Source organism: Nerophis ophidion, linkage group LG22, assembly GCF_033978795.1.
Source record: "Nerophis ophidion isolate RoL-2023_Sa linkage group LG22, RoL_Noph_v1.0, whole genome shotgun sequence".
Lineage (NCBI taxonomy): Eukaryota > Metazoa > Chordata > Actinopteri > Syngnathiformes > Syngnathidae > Nerophis > Nerophis ophidion.
Window position 1 is genome coordinate 43,454,378 of NC_084632.1, and position 20,307 is coordinate 43,474,684.

General features: G+C 44.5%; 1 protein-coding gene across 5 annotated transcripts in view; it reads right to left on the reverse strand.

Annotated features, from left to right (window-relative positions):
- The window catches only part of atp13a3 (ATPase 13A3), a 72,459-nt gene that overhangs the window by 15,868 nt on the left and 36,284 nt on the right, over window positions 1-20,307 (reverse strand). For 3 of the 5 annotated variants that reach the window (XM_061883917.1, XM_061883915.1, XM_061883918.1), the window contains exons 14-25: window positions 18,719-18,907; window positions 18,589-18,650; window positions 16,220-16,370; window positions 14,477-14,593; window positions 14,350-14,397; window positions 14,048-14,201; window positions 12,400-12,520; window positions 12,156-12,280; window positions 10,324-10,484; window positions 5,212-5,340; window positions 5,057-5,136; window positions 1,058-1,100 (exon numbers count right to left, since the gene is read on the reverse strand). In XM_061883917.1, coding sequence (XP_061739901.1) covers window positions 1,058-1,100; window positions 5,057-5,136; window positions 5,212-5,340; window positions 10,324-10,484; window positions 12,156-12,280; window positions 12,400-12,520; window positions 14,048-14,201; window positions 14,350-14,397; window positions 14,477-14,593; window positions 16,220-16,370; window positions 18,589-18,650; window positions 18,719-18,907 — 1,380 coding nt within the window. The remainder of the gene's footprint in view (window positions 1-1,057; window positions 1,101-5,056; window positions 5,137-5,211; window positions 5,341-10,323; window positions 10,485-12,155; window positions 12,281-12,399; window positions 12,521-14,047; window positions 14,202-14,349; window positions 14,398-14,476; window positions 14,594-16,219; window positions 16,371-18,588; window positions 18,651-18,718; window positions 18,908-20,307) is intronic. The other 2 variants (XM_061883919.1, XM_061883916.1) reach the window with 1 other exon arrangement.

Sequence of the window (20,307 nt, forward strand, 5' to 3'; positions counted from 1 at the left end):
CCCGAGCTCATCTGAGATGGACTGATGCAAAGTGGAAAAGTGTTCTGTGGTCCACATTTCAAATTGTTTTTGGAAACTGTGGACGTGGTGTCCTCCGGACCAAAGAGGAAAAGAACCATCTGGGTTGTTCTAGTGTGAAAGTGTTGTAGTCAGCATGTGTGATGGTATGGGGGTGTATTAGTGATTGTTGTAGTGTGAAAGTGTTGTAGCCAGCATGTGTGATGGTATGGGGGTGCATTAGTACCCAAGGCATGGGTAACTTACACATCTGTGAAGGCACCATTAATGCTGAAAGGTACATACAGGTTTCGGAGCAACATATGTTGTCATCCAAGTAACGTTACCATGGACGCCCCTGCTTATTTCAGCAAGACGATGCCAAGCCATGTGTTACAACAGCGTGGCTTCATAGTAGAAAGAGTGTGGGTACTAGACTGGCCTGCCTGTAGTCCAGACCTGTCTCCCATTGAAAACCTGTGGTGTATTAAAATACACTAAAATACAACAACGGAGACTGAGGACTGTTGAACAACTTAAGCTGTACATCAAGCAAGAATGGGAAATAATTCCACTTCAAAAATATGTCTCCTCAGTTCCCAAACCTTTACTGAGTGTTGTTAAAAGGAAAGGCCATGTAACACACTGGTAAAAAGGTCCCTGAGACAACTTTTTTGCAATGTGTTGCTGCCATTAAATTCTAAGTTCATGATTATTAGTTTCTCAGTGTGAACATGAAATATCTTGTCTTTGCATCCATCCATCTATTTTCTACCGCTTATTCCCTTTGGGGTCACGGGGGGCGCTGGTGCCTATCTCAGCTACGATCGGGCGGAAGGCGGGGTACACCCTGGACAAGTCGCCACCTCATGGCAGGGCCAACACAGATAGACGGACAACATTCACACACTAGGAACCTTGTCTTTGCAGTCTATTCAATTGAATATAAGTTGAAAAGGATTTGCAAAACATTGTATTCTCTTTTTATTTACACAACGTGCCAACTTCACTGCTTTTGTACATGATAAACATAATATTATTAACATAATAATAGACTTACCCCACAGTCGTTTGCACCATCGCCACACATTCCCACAAAGTATCTGTGAGTACAAGACAATAATGTCAAATGTTTCATGTTTACGTGTGTAGTCCAGTACAAACACATCTGGTGTGCACTTCAGTCTGGCTACTGTTATTGTTGATACTTGTATTTGTATCAGCGGGACAAATATGTGTCAACACACACTAGGAAATGGCAAAAAGCCGCTGCCTGACCAGGGATCAGAAAATCCTTCAAAGACTCCTCCCACCCCCACCGAGGACTGTTTTCACTGCTGGACTCTGGAAAGAGGTTCTGCACCCTCCATAGCAGAACCTCCAAGTTCCGTAACAATTTCTTCCCTCAGGCCATAAGACTCTCGAACGCATCAAAATAATCTCCTCAATTCCCCCCAAAAATGGATCAACTGGCTGGAATATAAAGACAATATAACATGCATCCATAAACGTGGATGCATGTGCAAAAAAGTGCAATATATTTATCTGTACAGTAATCTATTTATTTATATCTGCACCTTATTGCTCTTTTATCCTGCACTACAACCAGCTGATGCAACAAAAGTTTTTTCTTATCTGTACTGTAAAGTTCAAATTTGAATGACAATAAAAGGAAGTCTAAGTCTATTCACAATAACACACTAACAAAATAATGTTTGGCCAACAAAAATAAAGAGGAGTGACACCTCTCACATCGAATACACAATCTCTAACACAGGGGTCACCAACCTTTTTGAAAGCAAGAGCTACTTCTTGGGTACTGATTCATGTGAAGGGCTACCAGTTTGATACACACTTAAATAAATTGCCAGAAATAGCCAATTTGCTCAATTTACTTTTAACTCTTTGTTATTATTAATAATTAATGATATTTATCTTTATGGAAACACTGATCATCTTAATGATTTCTCACAATAAAAATATATTTTTGATGACATGTTTTAAATAGGTTAAAATCCAATCTGCACTTTGTTAGAATATATAACAAAATGGACCAAGCTATATTTCTAACAAAGACAAATCTTTAAAAGAAATTCAAGAGACTTTGAAATAAGATTTAAATTTGATTCTACAGATTTTTCTAGAATTGCCAGAATATTTTATTTTTATTTTAATCATAATAATTTTGAAGAAATATTTCACAAATATTTTTCGTCGAAAAAACAGAAGCTAAAATGAAAAATTAAATTGAAATGTATTTATTATTCTTTACAATAAAAAAATACATTTACTTGACCATTGATTTAAATTGTTAGGAAAGAAAAGGAAGGAATTTAAAAGGTAAAAAGGTATATGTGTTTAAAAATCCTAAAATCATTTTTAAGGATGTATTTTTTCTCTAAAATTGTCTTTCTGAAAGTTATAAGAAGCAAAGAAAAAAATAAATGAATTTATTTAAACAAGTGAAGACCAAGTCTTTAAAATATTTTCTTGGATTTTTGAAATAAGATTTCAATTTGATTTTACAGATTTTATCGATTTGCCAAAATAATTTTTTGGGGAATTTTAATCATAATAAGTTTGAAGAAATATTTCACAAATATTCTTCGGCAAAAAAAAACGAAGCTAAAATAAAGAATTAAGATTAAAATGTATTGATTATTCTTTACAATAAAAAAAAAATACTTGAACATTAATTCAAATTGTCAGGAAAAAAGAGGAAGGAATTTAAAAACTAAAAAGGTATATGTGTTTAAATCTCCTAAAATCATTTTTAAGGTTGTATTTTTTCTCTAAAATTGTCTTTCTGAAAGTTATTAGAAGCAAAGCAAAAAAATAAATGAATTTTCTTGGATTTTCAAATTCTATTTGAGTTTTGTCTCTCTTAGAATTAAAAATGTTGAGCAAAGCGAGACCAGCTTGCTAGTAAATAAATAAAATTTTAACAATAGAAGCAGCTCACTGGTAAGTGCTGCTTTTTGAGCTATTTTTAGAACAGGCCAGCGGGCGACTCATCTGGTCCTTACGGGCACCGCGTTGGTGACCCCTGCTCTAACAGATTACTCTTCATTCACAATTGACGTTAAAAAGTGGCTTTGGAGCATTCAAAGCTGCTCACACGGTCATTAAGGTGGGCACTGTGATTGACACATCAAATTCATGTGTATTATATTCATCCATGAGAGAATTTTTGTTGTGAATTGTGAGTTGTGTCTGTTAAAATCATGTTTGTTTTTACAAATAATGACAGACGAGAACAAGAGTATTTATTGTCTGTGTGATGATGTAAATGAGGTGTGGTTGTATTGTATATTAAGTGTGTGTCAATGAAAGGGCATTTTGGGACTTTTCTTAATTTGATTACATGCTATAGTATGATTTTATTGCCATAATTGTATTGCATGATTTTTGTATCCCTTTAATTGAGGTAGTCAGGGACTGCAGATGGAAATGAGCTATTTAGCTATATCATCTGGTACAGAACATATCTGTCTTTGAGCTTAATGTTTCTGTGCATTGTCCCTTCAAATAAAGACTGAACTAAACAATCTTGACAGCCTGCGGTCAATTCGATTAGATGACAAAACATTTTGGCTAGTATTGATGTTATTTGAACACTGATAAAGATAGCAGTTAAATAAAGGAGGAGACTTGAGTCTTGAGTAAACAAACTCAAGTTCCTGCTGCATGTGTCCTCACATCATTAACTCTCAGTCACAGCTGATGGACGCTGTAGTCAGGAAATAAAAGCACCATCAAATACTTTTCTCCTTCGCTGTATACTTTTAGTGTGTCTGTCTCCAACATTGTCCACACCTGCCTCCATCTAAAAAGAGCAGTGCGCTTTTAAACGCACACCGAGACGCCACGGTAATGAAGCGAGGGACAATTAAGTGAAACCAAAACTCCTTAGCAAAGTCCGTGTAGTTGTCTTCCGCCATGTTTTTCAAGCAGAACGACGCTAGTGCGCATGTGCCAGCGCTGCAGTGACAGTGTTTCCAGGAAGTAAGCAGTGTTGCCTAAAATGCATTATTAAATGACGCTTTTTCGGCAATAAAAAATTTTAACGTTTGGGAATTTTACAGCGGTTTATCAATATACCGTTAAGCGTTACATCCCTGCATACATATACGTATAATAGGGAGTACCGTATTTCCTCGAATTGCCTGCCTTGAATTACTGCCGGGTCAAACTCGTTTCGCAAAATAATTAGTATATGCCTAGAATTTCCGCCGGGTCAAACTCGTCACGTCACGAGTGACACTTCACCTGTCATCATTTTCAAGATGGAGGAGGCTGATTTCAATCGTTTGAAATCGCATAAAGGGAAGAAGATTAAGAGCTATTTAATAGGATTTAAGGTCTAAGCTATTGAATATGCTAAAAAGAACAGTAAGCAGCTATGTTTTTTTTAATATACCGTAGCTGCGTGTGTCAAATATGAGTCATTAAATGACTCCCGCCTCCTGGTGGTAGAGGGCGCTAGTGATCCTTCTTGCGACTACTCGGCTGCAGAAGAAGTGACAACAAGCAGCAAGAGTGAGCAGCGTGTGTTTATTTTTTCCTCTCGCTTGGACTTTTAACATGGAGTATTACATATCTAAAATAAAAAAGTTTTCTAAACTGGACTTTCAATCGAAGCAGGAGGTAATAAAGGAAGATCTCCATCGAGACAGAGAGACTTTTAAAACTGAAGAAAGATAAGGAAGGCTTCTATAAACAAGTTATTATCGATGCTTTTGATCAGAAGGAGCTGCGCATGGACTTCATTTATAAGTAAAGGTAAGACCATAATAACGTTTATTTTATTAAATGTGCTGTTAAGCGCAGGCCTAAATTTACCGCATGCCTTTGGTAAGCGCCGGAAATAATTAGCCGCCCGGCGGAATTGAAGGAAATACGGTATATATATATTGTATGCTTTACTAAAAGTCCCACCTTTAAAGTTTATTTGGTTTACAGAAGTTTGTAGCACTATTAGTTCAGGTTTTGCCAGCTGAAAAGTGGGCAAGAAGATAATAAAAATGCTACTAATCATTGAGTAGTCCTTCATACTTACTCCACATCCTGCAGGGCCTCAACGAGCTGAGTTTTCTGATCCGGGGCCATTCTGGCAAACACTGTTCCATGGAGCACCAGCTAAAAGATATATGCATCATATCAATAGTCATACATGTCATTGATCTGTATCCTCGGTCTAGCGGCTCCTCATACCTTCTGGAGCAGATCTGGGAAATGCTCTGAGATGACCGAAAAGGACTTTCCATTCATAGCAAAATGGTAGCGCTCTTGTTCTTTGGGCTCATCGATGTGACACACATCCTCCAGGCTGATGTTCACCTCCTATACACATGTTGAAAAAGCAGTGTGACATCTCTAGGTGACATCATACGCAAATACGGTGTTAGCTTTCACTGTTATGCTGATGACAGCCAACTCTACATGCCCCTAAAGCTGACCAACACGCCGGATTGTAGTCAGCTGGAGGCGTGTCTTAATGAAATTAAACAATGGATGTCCGCTAACTTTTTGCAACTCAACGCCAAAAAAACGGAAATGCTGATTATCGGTCCTGCTAGACACCGAACTCTATTTAATAATACAACTCTAACATTTGACAACCAAACAATTAAACAGGGCGACTCGGTAAAGAATCTGGGTGTTATCTTTGACCCAACTCTCTCCTTTGAGGCACACATTAAAAGCGTTACTAAAACGGCCTTCTTTCATCTCCGTAATATCGCTAAAATTCGCTCCATTCTGTCCACTAAAGACGCTGAGATCATTATCCATGCGTTTGTTACGTCTTGCCTCGACTACTGTAACGTATTATTTTCGGGTCTCCCCATGTCTAGCATTAAAAAATTACAGTTGGTACAAAATGCGGCTGCTAGACTTTTGACAAGAACAAGAAAGTTTGATCACATTACTCCTCTCTGAGCTGCTACCTTACCGTGGTAGAGGAGTTTGCGTGTCCCAATGATCCTAGGAGCTATGTTGTCTGGGGGTTTTCATGCCCCCTGGTAGGGTCTCCCAAGACAAACAGGTCCTAGGTGAGTGATCAGACAAAGAGCAGCTCAAAGACTTCTATGGAATTACAACGAAATGAACCCAGATTTCCCTCGCCCGGACGTGGGTCACCGGGGCCCCGCTCTGGAGCCAGGCCCGGAGTTGGGGCACGATGGCGAGCGCCTGGTGGTCGGGCCTGTTCCCATGGGGCCCGGCCGGGCACAGCCCGAAGAGGCAACGTGGGTCATCCCTCCAATGGGCTCACCACTCATAGGAGGGGCCATAGAGGTCGGGTGCATTGTGAGCTGGGCGGCAGCCGAAGGCAGGGCACTTGGCGGTCCGATCCTCGGCTACAGAAGCTAGCTCTTGGGACGTGGAACGTCACCTCACTGGGGGGGAAGGAGCCTGAGCTAGTGCGCGAGGTAGAGAAGTTCCGGCTGGATATAGTCGGACTCACCTCGACGCACAGCAAGGGCTCTGGAACCAGTTCTCTCGAGAGGGACTGGACCCTCTTCCACTCTGGCGTTGCCGGCAGTGAGAGGCGACGGGCTGGGGTGGCAATTCTGGTTGCCCCCCGGCTCAAAGCCTGTACGTTTGAGTTCAACCCAGTGGACGAGAGGGTAGCTTCCCTTCGCCTTCGGGTGGGGGGACGGGTCCTGACTGTTGTTTGTGCTTACGCACCAAACAGCAGTTCAGAATACCCACCCTTTTTGGGTACACTCGAGGGAGTACTGGAAAGTGCTCCTCCGGGTGATTCCCTTGTCCTACTGGGAGACTTCAACGCTCATGTTGGCAACGACAGTGAAACCTGGAGAGGCGTGATTGGGAAGAATGGTCGCCCGGATCTAAACCCGAGTGGTGTTTTGTTATTGGACTTTTGTGCTCGTCACAGTTTGTCGATAACAAACACCATGTTCAAACATAAGGGTGTCCATATGTGCACTTGGCACCAGGACACCCTAGGCCGCAGTTCCATGATCGACTTTGTAGTTGTGTCATCGGATTTGCGGCCTCATGTTTTGGACACTCGGGTGAAGAGAGGGGCGGAGCTTTCTACCGATCACCACCTGGTGGTGAGTTGGCTGCGATGGTGGGGGAGGATGCCGGACAGACCTGGCAGGCCCAAGCGCATTGTGAGGGTCTGCTGGGAACGTCTGGCAGAGTCTCCTGTCAGAGAGAGTTTCAATTCACACCTCCGGGAGAACTTTGAACATGTCACGAGGGAGGTGCGGGACATTGAGTCTGAGTGGACCATGTTCCGAACCTCTATTGTCGAGGCGGCTGATTGGAGCTGTGGCCGCAAGGTTGTTGGTGCCTGTCGTGGCGGTAATCCCAGAACCCGTTGGTGGACACCAGCAGTGAGGGATGCCGTCAAGCTGAAGAAGGAGTCCTATCGGGTTCTTTTGGCTCATAGGACTCCGGAGGCAGTGGACGGGTACCGACGGGCCAAGCGGTGTGCAGCTTTAGCGGTCGCGGAGGCAAAAACTCGGACATGGGAAGAGTTCGGGGAAGCCATGGAAAACGACTTCCGGACGGCTTCGAAGCGATTCTGGACCACCATACGGCGCCTCAGGAAGGGGAAGCAGTGCACTATCAACACCGTGTATGGTGCGGATGGTGTTCTGCTGACTTCGACTGCGGATGTTGTGGATCGGTGGAGGGAATACTTCGAAGACCTCCTCAATCCCACCAACACGTCTTTCTTTGAGGAAGCGGTGCCTGGGGAATCTGTAGTGGACTCTCCTATTTCTGGGGCTGAGGTCGCTGAGGTAGTTAAAAAGCTCCTCGGCGGCAAGGCCCCGGGGGTGGATGAGATCCGCCCGGAGTTCCTTAAGGCTCTGGATGCTGTGGGGCTGTCTTGGTTGACAAGACTCTGCAGCATCGCGTGGACATCGGGGGCGGTACCTCTGGATTGGCAGACCGGGGTGGTGGTTCCTCTCTTTAAGAAGGGGGACCGGAGGGTGTGTTCCAACTATCGTGGGATCACACTCCTCAGCCTTCCCGGTAAGGTTTATTCAGGTGTACTGGAGAGGAGGCTTCGCCGGATAGTCGAACCTCTGATTCAGGAGGAACAGTGTGGTTTTCGTCCTGGTCGTGGAACTGTGGACCAGCTCTATACTCTCGGCAGGGTTCTTGAGGGTGCATGGGAGTTTGCCCAACCAGTCTACATGTGCTTTGTGGACTTGGAGAAGGCATTCGACCGTGTCCCTCGGGAAGTCCTGTGGGGAGTGCTCAGAGAGTATGGGGTATCGGAATGTCTTATTGTGGCGGTCCGCTCCCTGTATGATCAGTGTCAGAGCTTGGTCCGCATTGCTGGCAGTAAGTCGGACACGTTTCCAGTGAAGGTTGGACTCCGCCAAGGCTGTCCTTTGTCACCGATTCTGTTCATAACTTTTATGGACAGAATTTCTAGGCGCAGTCAAGGCGTTGAGGGGTTCCGGTTTGGTGGCCACGGGATTAGGTCTCTGCTTTTTGCAGATGATGTAGTCCTGATGGCTTCATCTGGCCGGGATCTTCAGCTCTCACTGGATCGGTTCGCAGCCGAGTGTGAAGCGACCGGAATGAGAATCAGCACCTCCAAGTCCGAGTCCATGGTTCTCGCCCGGAAAAGGGTGGAGTGCCATCTCCGGGTTGGGGAGGAGACCCTGCCCCAAGTGGAGGAGTTCAAGTACCTAGGAGTCTTGTTCACGAGTGGGGGAAGAGTGGATCGTGAGATCGACAGGCGGATCGGTGCGGCGTCTTCAGTAATGCGGACGTTGTATCGATCCGTTGTGGTGAAGAAGGAGCTGAGCCGGAAGGCAAAGCTCTCAATTTACCGGTCGATCTACGTTCCCATCCTCACCTATGGTCATGAGCTTTGGGTCATGACCGAAAGGATAAGATCACGGGTACAAGCGGCCGAAATGAGTTTCCTCCGCCGGGTGGCGGGGCTCTCCCTTAGAGATAGGGTGAGAAGCTCTGCCATCCGGGAGGAGCTCAACGTAAAGCCGCTGCTCCTCCACATCGAGAGGAGCCAGATGAGGTGGTTCGGGCATCTGGTCAGGATGCCACCCGAACGCCTCCCTAGGGATGTGTTTAGGGCACGTCCAGCTGGTAGGAGGCCACGGGGAAGACCCAGGACACGTTGGAAAGACTATGTCTCCCGGCTGGCCTGGGAACGCCTCGGGATCCCCCGGGAAGAGCTAGACGAAGTGGCTGGAGATAGGGAAGTCTGGGCTTCCCTGCTTAGGCTGCTGCCCCCGCGACCCGACCTCGGATAAGCGGAAGATGATGGATGGATGGATGGACATTACGCCTGTACTGGCTCACCTGCACTGGCTTCCTGTGCACTTAAGATGTGACTTTTGGGTTTTACTACTTACAAATAAAATACTACACGGTCTAGCTCCATCCTATCTTGCCGGTTGTATTGTACCATATGTCCCGGCAAGAAATCTGCGTTCAAAGGACTCCGGCTTATTAGTGATTCCCAAAGCCCCAAAAAAGTCTGCGGGCTATAGAGCGTTTTCATTTCGGGCTCCAGTACTCTGGAATGCCCTCCCGGTAAAAGTTCGAGATGCCACCTCAGTAGAAGCATTTAAGTCTCACCTTAAAACTCATTTGTATACTCTAGCCTTTAAATAGACTCCCTTTTTAGACCAGTTGATCTGCCGTTTCTTTTCTTTTTCTCCTATGTCCCACTCTCCCTTGTGGAGGGGGTCCGGTCCGATCCGGTGGCCATGTACTGCTTGCCTATGTATCGGCTGGGGACATCTCTGTGCTGCTGATCCGCCTCCGCTTGGGATGGTTTCCTGCTGGCTCCGCTGTGAACGGGACTCTCGCTGCTGTGTTGGATCCGCTTTGGACTGGACTCTTGCGACTGTGTTGGATCCATTATGGATTGAACTTTCACAGTATCATGTTAGACCCGCTCGACATCCATTGCTTTCCTCCTCTCCAAGGTTCTCATAGTCATCATTGTCACCGACGTCCCACTGGGTGTGAGTATTCCTTGCCCTTATGTGGGCCTACCGAGGATGTCGTAGTGGTTTGTGTTGTGGTTTGTGCAGCCCTTTGAGACACTAGTGATTTAGGGCTATATAAGTAAACATTCATTGATTGATTGAAGTGATTGTTGGAAATATTCCAAGTCAAATGTATCGATATGAAGCTAGCTCTCACTTATACAAAGATTGTGATGTCTGCAGGAGAGATGTATTGTTTCTGTTTGAGCGAGTAATCCTGAATGTCGTGTATGCCATTACAATTACATCATCAGATATGATGCCGATGTGACATCATCGCCCCTGTGTAAGGTAAGAGAAATGATGTGTTCACCTCCACACATGTCGCCATGCTTGGCGAGTCAGCATATCTCCAGGTGATTCTTGCCGTCTGCCCATCGTGTGGCGCCGTGGCCTCGGCAATGATGACCGCATCCTGTGGCGGAATCATTCCACAGTCTCGTGCTACGGAGATCGCTGTCAGCATGTTATCGCCTAAACAAACAGAAAAATCACAGCACACGTGTCTGTTGTTGCCACGGAGATGATGATATACAATAGATCTACAACTACGATCTGTACACGCGTACCAGTAACCATTACAGTACGGATGTACAAGATTTGTTGTCACATTGTGAAAATGCTAAATAAAAAGAGAATACAATGATTTGCAAATCCTTTTCAACTTATATTCAATTGAATAGACTGCAAAGGCAAGATATTTCATGTTCACACTGAGAAACTTTGTTATTTTTTCCAATTTAATAGCAGCAACACAACAACAAAAAGTTGTCACAAGGGCATTTTTACCAGTGTGCTACATGGCCTTTCCTTTTAACAACACTCAGTAAAGGTTTGGGAACTGAGGAGACACATTTTTGAAGTGGAATTATTTTCCATTCTTGCTTGATGTACAGCTTAAGTTGTTCAACAGTCTCCCTTCTGCTATTATAGGCTTCATAATGCGCCACACATTTACTAGGAAGCCACGCTGTTGTAACACATGCAGAATGTGGCTTGACATTGTCTTGCTGAAATAAGCAGGGGCGTCCCTGAAAAAGACCTTGCTTAGATGGCAACATATGTTGCTCCAAAAGCTGTATGTACCTTTCAGCATTAATGGTGCCTTCACAGATGTGAGAGTTACCAATGCCTTGGGAACTAATACACCCCCGTACCATCACACATGCTGGCTTCTCAACTTTGCTCCCACAACAGTCTGGATGGTTCTTTTCCTCTTTGATTCGAAAGACTCGACGTCCACAGTTTCCAAAAACAATTTAAAATGTGGACTAGTCAGACCACAGAACACTTTTCCACTTAGCATCAGTCCATCTTTGTTGAGCTCGGGGCCAGCAAAGCGTTTCTGGGTGTTGTTGGTAGATGGCTTTGTCTTTGCATAGTAGAGTTTTAACTTGCACTTACAGATGAAGCAACAGACTGTATTTAGTGACAGTAGTTTTCTGAAGTGTTCCTGAACCCATGTGGTGAAATCCTTTACACACTGATGTCGCATTTTGACCCAGTATTTTGATGCAGTACCGCCTGAGGGATCCAAGGTCACAAGCATTTAATGTTGGTTTTCGGGCTTGCCGCTTAGTGCTGTGATGTCTCCATATTTTCTGAACCTTTTGATGATATTACAGACCATAGATGTGGAAATCCCTAAACTCCTTGCAATAGCTGGTTTAGAAATATTGTTCTTAAACAATTTGCTCAGGCATTTGTTGACAATGTGGTGACCCTCGCCCCGTTCTTGTTTGTGAATGACTGAGCATTTCATGGAAGCTGCTTTTATAGCCAATCATGGCACCCACCTGTTCCCAGTTAGCCTGTTCACCTGTGGGATGTTCCAAATAAGCGGTTGATGAGCATTCCTCAACTTTTTCTGTCTTTTTTGACACTTGTGCCAGCTTTTTTTAAACATGTTGCAGGCATCAAATTCCAAATGAGCTAATATTTGCAAAAAAACAACAGTGTACTAGTTTGAACGTTAAGTATCTTGTCTTTGCAGTCTATTCAATTGAATATAAGTTGAAAGGATTTGCAAATTATTGTATTCTCTTTTTATTTACCATTTACACAACGTGACAACTTCACTGCTTTTGGGTTTTGTATTCCAGAACGGATGTACTAGATCAACATCTATGATCTCTACACACTTACCAGTAACCATTACAGTTCGAATGTTGGCTCTGTGCAGATCCTGCAGCACCGCTGCTGTTTCTGTCTTCAACTTGTTCTGCATGATTATTAGACCCAGGAAGTTCATGTTGGTCTCGATATGATCTCTAGTTTTTGGGAAGGTATCAAAGACTTTGTTATTCTAATTTAGACAAGTTCTCCTGAATATTTTTACTTTCATGACAACTGTATTGATAGTCTACTCTGATGAATGTGTTAAACCCACCTGCTTATGTTCAGCACTTTGTGCCAGTTGAGTTTGGATCCAAGGCGACGGTGAGCCAGAGCGATGACCCGGAAACCCTGCTTGGTGTAGCCCTCCAAAACCTCCGCAAAAGTGTCTGGCACTACAAGGAGACAGTAGGTAAGTACATGTTATTTATAAAGTGCTTTTCACAGAGCGCAGGTGAATTAAAACAACAATTTAACAAAAACAACAGGGGAAACATCATAAAAAGGTGATTAAAAATGATGGTTAAAAGGTGCATTAACTAAAAGCTTTACTAACAAGAGAAGTTTTCAAATGTTTCTTAAAAGTGTCAACACAGTCAAGATCACGGAGGGACTGGTGCAAGTTGTTCCAGAGTCTGGGAGCTATAGCCTGGAATGCTAGGTCTCCACAGGTTTTAAAATGAGTTTTTGGGATCTTTAGAAGACCCTGGCCTGAGGACCAGAGGCTACGTCCTGAAGAGGAGGGACATAACAAGTCAGTGATGTACAGAGGGAAAGTCAGGACTAAAATCTGACTGGACGACGATGAAGACTGGATAAAATGGGGGTAATGTGGACTGTTCTGGGTCAAAAGTCTGGTGGCTGCTTTGTGTGCGACTGAAGTCTCTTTAGCGTTGACTTGTTGAAAAGAGTGAAAAGGCAATTGCAATATTCAACACAAGATGAAATAGATAGATAGATAGATAGTACTTTATTGATTCCTTCAGGAGAGTTCCTTCAGGAAAATTAAAATTCCAGCAGCAGTGTATAGAGTTGAGATCAATTTAAAGAAAAAAGTAAAAAGTAAATAATGGGGGTTTAAATGGAAACAAAATAGAGAAATATTACAAAAAGAATAAAAACAATGGGAATAATAATATAACAGTAAAATAAGAATATAACAAGACAAAGTAGGCAGTAGTGACCATGTTATGAAAACGTATTGCACTGTTAATGTTTTGCATCCCCTGTCATCCTAATACCCCCCGCCCCCCATCCCAGAGAGGAGTTGTACAGTCTAATGGCGTGTGGGACAAAGGAGTTCTGGAGTCTATTAGTCCTGCACTTGGGATGAAGCAGTCTAGCACTGAACAGGCTCCTCTGGCTACTGATAACGCTATGCAGAGGGTGACTGGCATCATCCAGGATGCTCACTAGTTTGTCAACAGTCCTCTTCTCTGCCACCGTCACCAGTGAGTCCAGTTTCATTCCCATTGTAGAACCGGCCCGCCTGATCAGTTCCTCAAGTCTGGAGCTGTCCTTCTTAGATGTACTGCCCCCCCAGCACACTACCATGTAGAACATGATCACTTCGAGATCCAATTTTCTCACTTTAGAAATATTTGAGGTAATAAAAGCAGTTTTTGGTCAGTTGACGGCCGTGACCCTCCAAAGACACATTGACTGATCCAACACAGCCCCAAGGTTTCTGAGGCTGCTTCTAACAGATGCACCCAGAGCACTAAGGGACTTCTTGAACAGGGGGATCTTTTTATCGGGAGTCATTATCAGAGTTTCCGTTTTGTTAGAATTTAACTGAAGGAAAATCGAGGACAACCAGTTTTTGATCCAGGACACGCATTCCAGGAACTAAAATAGAGGGAGAAACTGAACCAGTCGTGAAGTAAGTCCATTGCTGCGAGGACGAGGTACCCACAGCTCACCTGTGTCTGTCTTGCAGTGACGAGCCACCATCTCTGGTGCTCCCTTCATGTAGGCGTCCATACGCTTCTCCCCCAACAGACGAGCCACCACACACATCCTCTGCAGTGCCGAGGAAAAGGGAAACTGCCGCACGATACCTATCTCATACTGTGACTAAGAATAGGAGCAGAGCGCGGATTGAAGAGCAGCAATGGCACATGACCGAGGAAACAAGGTTAGAAAACAGGCACATACTCAGAAAGACCTCTGGTTATTTTCAACTTGCAGTATTGTTACGAAGGGAGCAGACTAATGTACTTACAGGCAGGTCATAGAGTTCCTGGAATGGAGAAAGAACAGAGCAGAAGGACTGTGATGAAGGTGGATCATGTTTGATGTTATTGTTTCTTGATCCCAAACATCCGACTAATGACAGTGACTGCACTGACCAGGTCCTGCTCCGGTGGTTCAGGCTGTGGGGGCAACAGCTGCTTTGGGGGTCGAACCACAGTGGGCGTGATGCGGTTGTGGAGGGACGTTTCTTCCTCAGTGGCTTCCTCCAGGATCTGGAACAAAACATAAATACATTCCTCAGCAAATCCCAAACTAAATGTTTGGGATGAAGTGTGTGCAAGTCAAGAAGAATCACATCATGGTTATTTGTGTGTCCAGAACATCAGGAGATACAGCAGCTGTGAACAATGTTGTTTCTTATGGATCTTCTCCTTCATGCACACCATTTAATCCATCACAGCTGGACTGTTAGCTTTGTCTTACAGGACTCCCATCAATGTAGGCTTCAGCACTTCATGCTCATAAACTCAAGATTGGTCAGAGCTAGTCTTAGACTTAGATTGGTCACCTCTAATTTTAGACTTAGATTAGTTAGATCCAGTTTTAGACTCGGATCGGTCACATCGAGTCTTAGACTCTGATCGCTTGGCTGTAGTCCTAGACTCAGATCGCTCGGCTCTAGTTCTAGGCTCAGACCACTCGGGACTACAGTCTTGAGACTCGGATCGGTCACATCCAATCTTAGACCCAGGTCGCTCGGATATAGGCATAGCCTCGGATCGGTCACATCCAGTCTTAGACTCAGGTCGTTCGGATATAGTCTTAGACTCAGATCGCTCAGCTCTAGTCCTAGACTCAAATCAGTTACATCTAGCAGTAAACTCAGAATTGGTCAGATCTAGGCTTAGACTCAGATTGGTCAAATGTATTCCTAGACTCAGATCGGTCAGATCTTGTCTTAGACTCAGATAGGTCAGATGTAGTCGTAAACTCAGATGTAGTCTTAAACTCAGATTGGTCAGATCTAGTTTTAGGCTTAGATTGGTTAAAAATTGTTTTAGGCTTAGATTGGTCAGATCAAGTCTTAGACTCAGATTGGTCAGATCTAGTCTTAGACTCAGATTGGTCAGATCTAGTCTTAGACTCAGATTGGTCAGATCTAGACTTAAAATCAGATTGGTCATATCTAGACTTAGAATCAGATTGGTCAGATCTAGTCTTAGACTCAGATTGTTCCGATATAGTCTTAGACTCAGATTGTTCTGATCTAGACTTAGACTCAGATTGTTCTGATCTAGACTTAGACTCAGATTGTTCTGAACTAGTCTTAGACTCAGATTGTTCTGAACTAGTCTTAGACTCAGATTGTTCTGAACTAGTCTTAGACTCAGATTGTTCTTAACTAGTCTTAGACTCAGGTTGTTCTGATCTAGTCTTAGACTCAGATTGTTCTGATCTAGTTTTGGACTCAGATTATTCTGATCTAGTCTTAGACTCATATTGTTCGGATCTAGTCTTAAGAGTCAGCTGTGCAATACGGATGTTGGTGTTTTTTCTCTATACATAATAGTGTTCAATATGTAGTATTTATTACTGTTCTGTTACTGTAGGTAAAAACATGCATTGCAACAACGTAATTTGGCCTTTGTGGGATAAATTAAAGTATCTTCTATCCTAGTCTAGCAGCTGGTGCCAAAGGCCAAGTATGTATACTCCAGCACAAGGAGGGCATGCCTATTCTGACAAACCAAACAGTCCAGTTGTGATCAATCCAATGCCCTGAGGATGTTGCTTTGCCTCAGTTTTACATCAAAACAGGATGAATCCCCACCTTGTTTTAGCAGCAATATAGTAGTTGAAATATACTGGGTCGGTTACGATGCAGACACACAACTCACCCAGCCAGTGGCCTCAAACATTTTGAGATCCAGCGGGTCTCCAGATAGCTGGCCTTCTATTTTGGTGAGAGAGTGGCAAGTGGCCATGCAAGCAACAAACTGGGACTTCACCAGATTCTCCTTGTAGGCATTTTCTTCGGATTGCTGGAATCTGGAATACAATCAAAGTGTTAAGAATGTATTGTATATGTGGAGCTAAGGCTATGTCTACACTAAGCCGGATAACCCCTTAAACTAATAATTATTCAGCCTAAGCCTAGTTTCAGCCACAACTACACCGGAAAATTTTTTACACAAGTAAGTGCATCCTTTATTTCTTGAATCTCCGGCTCTTAGCTTTGATCGTTTACAAACTGAGTTCGGAGAGGAAGTGCCGTCAGAAAGAACGCGCCACAGCCAGCTTCATAACAACCCGTTCGGTAACTCGGTGGCAACCACTAGAAGGATGGAGGAGAGTCATCCAGACATACCCGTGTTTCTCTTTCTTCTACATGTACAGGCGCTTTTGGAAATCACACGTCAATACCTTAAGAGGAGGAAACAGGCGATTGCAGCTACCTGGGATACAACACATTTCAGACAGCAACATAGCAATGTTGAGTGACGGTCTTGGATTAGCCCTGGATGAACGGCAGCCTGGTGGGATATGTTTGTGACCGAGTGAGAGGAACGGCAAGGAAACTTTCAAATCTCCAGGTCAGCTGCGATTCCACTTAGTGAAATACTTTGTCCATTTGTTGAAGGAGAGACGACAAAGCGGGCTACCTTGAGCAAGGGAAGACTACGGAAAATAGTGACTGCATTTGGACTGGCAAAGCAGACTATCCCGACGGACAGAAAACAGCCGATGCGGCTGGGGAAGATTGTCTCAGACAGTCGTAACACTAACACTGGTACTCCTCAGGGCTGTGTACTTTCCCCCTGGCTCTTCTCCCTTCATACAAACTGCTGCACCTCCAGTCACCAGTCGGTGAAGCTGCTCAAGTTTGCGGACGACACTACTCTCATCGGGCTCATCTCGGATGGTGACGAGTCTGCCTAGAGGTAGACCGACTGGCGTCCTGGTGCAGCCTCAACAACCTGGAGCTGAACGCCCAGAAAACAGTGGAGAAGATCATGGATTTCAGGAAAGTCACAGCCCCACCATCCCCCCTCACCCTGATTGACTCTCCCACCCCCGTCTCCATTGTGAACTCCCTCCGTTTCCTGGGCACAACCATCACCCAGGACCTCAAGTGGGAGCCGACCATCAGCTCCCTCATCAAAAAGGCCCAGCAGAGGATGTACTTCCTGCGGCAGCTGAAAAAACTGAAAGTGCCGACTAAAATGCTGGTGCAGTTCTACTCAGCAGTCATCGAGTCCATCCTCACCTCCTCCATTACGGTGTGGTTCCCCGGCACCACAAGCATCGACTGCAGCGCGTGGTACTTGCTGCTGAGAAGGTGATTGGCTGCAAACTCCCACCCCTCCAGGACCTGTTCTCCTCCAGGACCAGGAGGCATGTGGGTCGGATCACAGCTGACTTTTCTCACCCTGGACACAAAATATTCTCCCCTCTTCCCTCAGGCAGGAGACTATGGTCCACCCAGACCCACACCTCCCGCCACCTGAACAGTTTTTCCCCCTCGTCCATCATACACGTGAACAATACCAAGATCTGATAGCTCAATTACAGCTCATGTTATTCTATTCTGTGTTATATGGCTTTTATATTGCACGATTGCGCCAGGTAAAATTCCTAGTTTGTGAACCCGTCCTCAAACAACGGCAATAAAAACTTTTCTGATTCTGATCTGTTATTGTCCGCCATGTATGTCAACATCTAGTTTTGTACTCCGTAACTATTGTGAAACTGTGTAGTGGGTGCGGCCGCGGTTGTTGTAAAATGTTCTTTATCACATTGTTTACTTTCACAAGTCCATTAAAGATATGATTGATGTATGAAGGCTCAGGTACGCTGCGATGGGGTGGCGACCTGTCTAGGGTGTACCCCGCCTTCCGCCCAATTGTAGCTGAGATAGGCACCAGCGCCCCCCGCGACCCCAAAGGGAATAAGCGGTAGGAAATGGATGGATGTATGGGCTCAGGTACAATTGACTACAATAGTCTATCAGCTGCTGATGGCGAGGCAAGCAAGGTTCACTGTTAAAAGAAATGTGGTTACCTAGAAACAGGTTAAGGATACACTTACAGGTCAGAGGTGACTATGACGCGCACATTTTTCCGTGCATGCGTACTAGGTTGTGTTGCGCCGGCGAACAGAGGAGGGAGGGGGTCTTAAACAGTGGCATTGTTGTGTGTGGACTCGTATAAGGTTAGGTGGGAGATAACCTTATCCGGCTTAGTGTAGAAGGGGCCTAAACTCTTACCCGCCATTCTCAACTCTCTGAACTCCCCACAGGTCTAAACCATCTTCTGTCAGAGTTCCAGTCTGGAAGACGGAATGATCTCATTAGCATCCCTATTAATCCACATCTCCAACATACTCTTGGTACTCACCTTGTCAAAGCACACCAGATTGATCTGCCCACAAATATTGATCCTTTGCGGGCTGATGCAAAAAATTCCAATTCGTTTGAGACGTCGTTGGGCATAGACAATGCCCGCTGTCATGGCGGCTGGCAGCGCCGGTGGAACAGTGATGGTGATGATGTCTAGGGACTCGATGATGATGGTCTTGGTTGGCACCTGGAAACCACAAGGGATGAAAGCTTCATTCCCACCTTGAATGTAAGTAAGACTTTGCAGACATTCGAGTTGAGGTGTCAAATAATGACTGGGCTCGACTCATCTGTCACTCCTGTTCTCACTACAGTGCCAAGACGTGTCTCAGACTCAGACTGGCGTTACACAAAAACACCTGTCAATCATAAATATATTTTTTTTTAGGTAAACACACCCTTGTATTTCTACCTAAACCCAACTTCTGTATCAATAGTTTCAGTGCCAACAGTTCAGCTTATTTCTAAACATTGTCTGACTTAAGTTCTAGGATGTGTAGTGGGCCAATAAAAACACTCATCTTTGTCCTGTGTGAAAACTGGGGAGAATGCTATCTAACATTTATTGCAAACCTGAAGACAATTACAAACTGGAAAAAATAAAGTGGAGAAGGAAATTTGTGCAAAGGTCTAAATGAGTCGAATCTAGTCATGAGACTTAGATTGCAGATCGGTCGGCTATCGTCTTCGACTCAGATCGGTTAAATTTAGCAGTAGACGCAGATTGGTCAGATCTCGTTTTAGACGCAGATTGGTCAGATCTAGTCTTAGACGCAGGGTGGTCAGAACTAGTCTTCGACGCAGGTTGGTCAGAGCTAGTCTTGGACGCGGGTGGGTCAGATTTAGTTGTAGATGCGGATTGGTCGAATCTAGTCTTAGACGTGGATTGGTCGGATCTAGTCTTAGACGCGGATAGGTCGGATCTAGTCTTAGACGCAGATCGGTCAGATTTAGTCTTAGACACAAATTGGTCAGATATAGTTTTAGACGTAGTTTGGTCAGATCTAGTCTCAGACTCAGATTGGTCGAATATAGTCTTCGACTAAGATTGGTCGAATTTAGTCTTAAAACTCAGATCGTTTAAGTCTAGCAGTGGACTAAGATTGGTCGGATCAAGTATTGAAATCTGATTGGTCGGATCAAGTCTTGGAGTCCAATTGGTTGGATCAAGTCTTGGAGTCCAATTGGTCGGATCAAGTCTTGGGAGTCCGATTGGTCGGATCAAGTCTTGGGAGTCCGATTGGTCGGATCAAGTCTTGGGAGTCCGATTGGTCGGATCAAGTCTTGGGAGTCCGATTGGTCAGATCTAGTCTTGGGCTCCGATTGGTCGGATCAAGTCTTGGGAGTCCGATTGGTCAGATCTAGTCTTGGACTCTGATTGGTCACATCTAGCCTTGGCCTCCGATTTGTCAGAGCTAGTCTTGGACTCCGATTGGTCAGAGCTAGTCTTGGACTCCGATTGGTCAGAGCTAGTCTTGGACTCCGATTGGTTGGATCAAGCCCTAGGCTCAGATTGTTCTTGAAGAAATGCTCTACTTTTGGTAAACATACCGTTGTATTTCTAACCAACGCCAACTTTTGTATTAG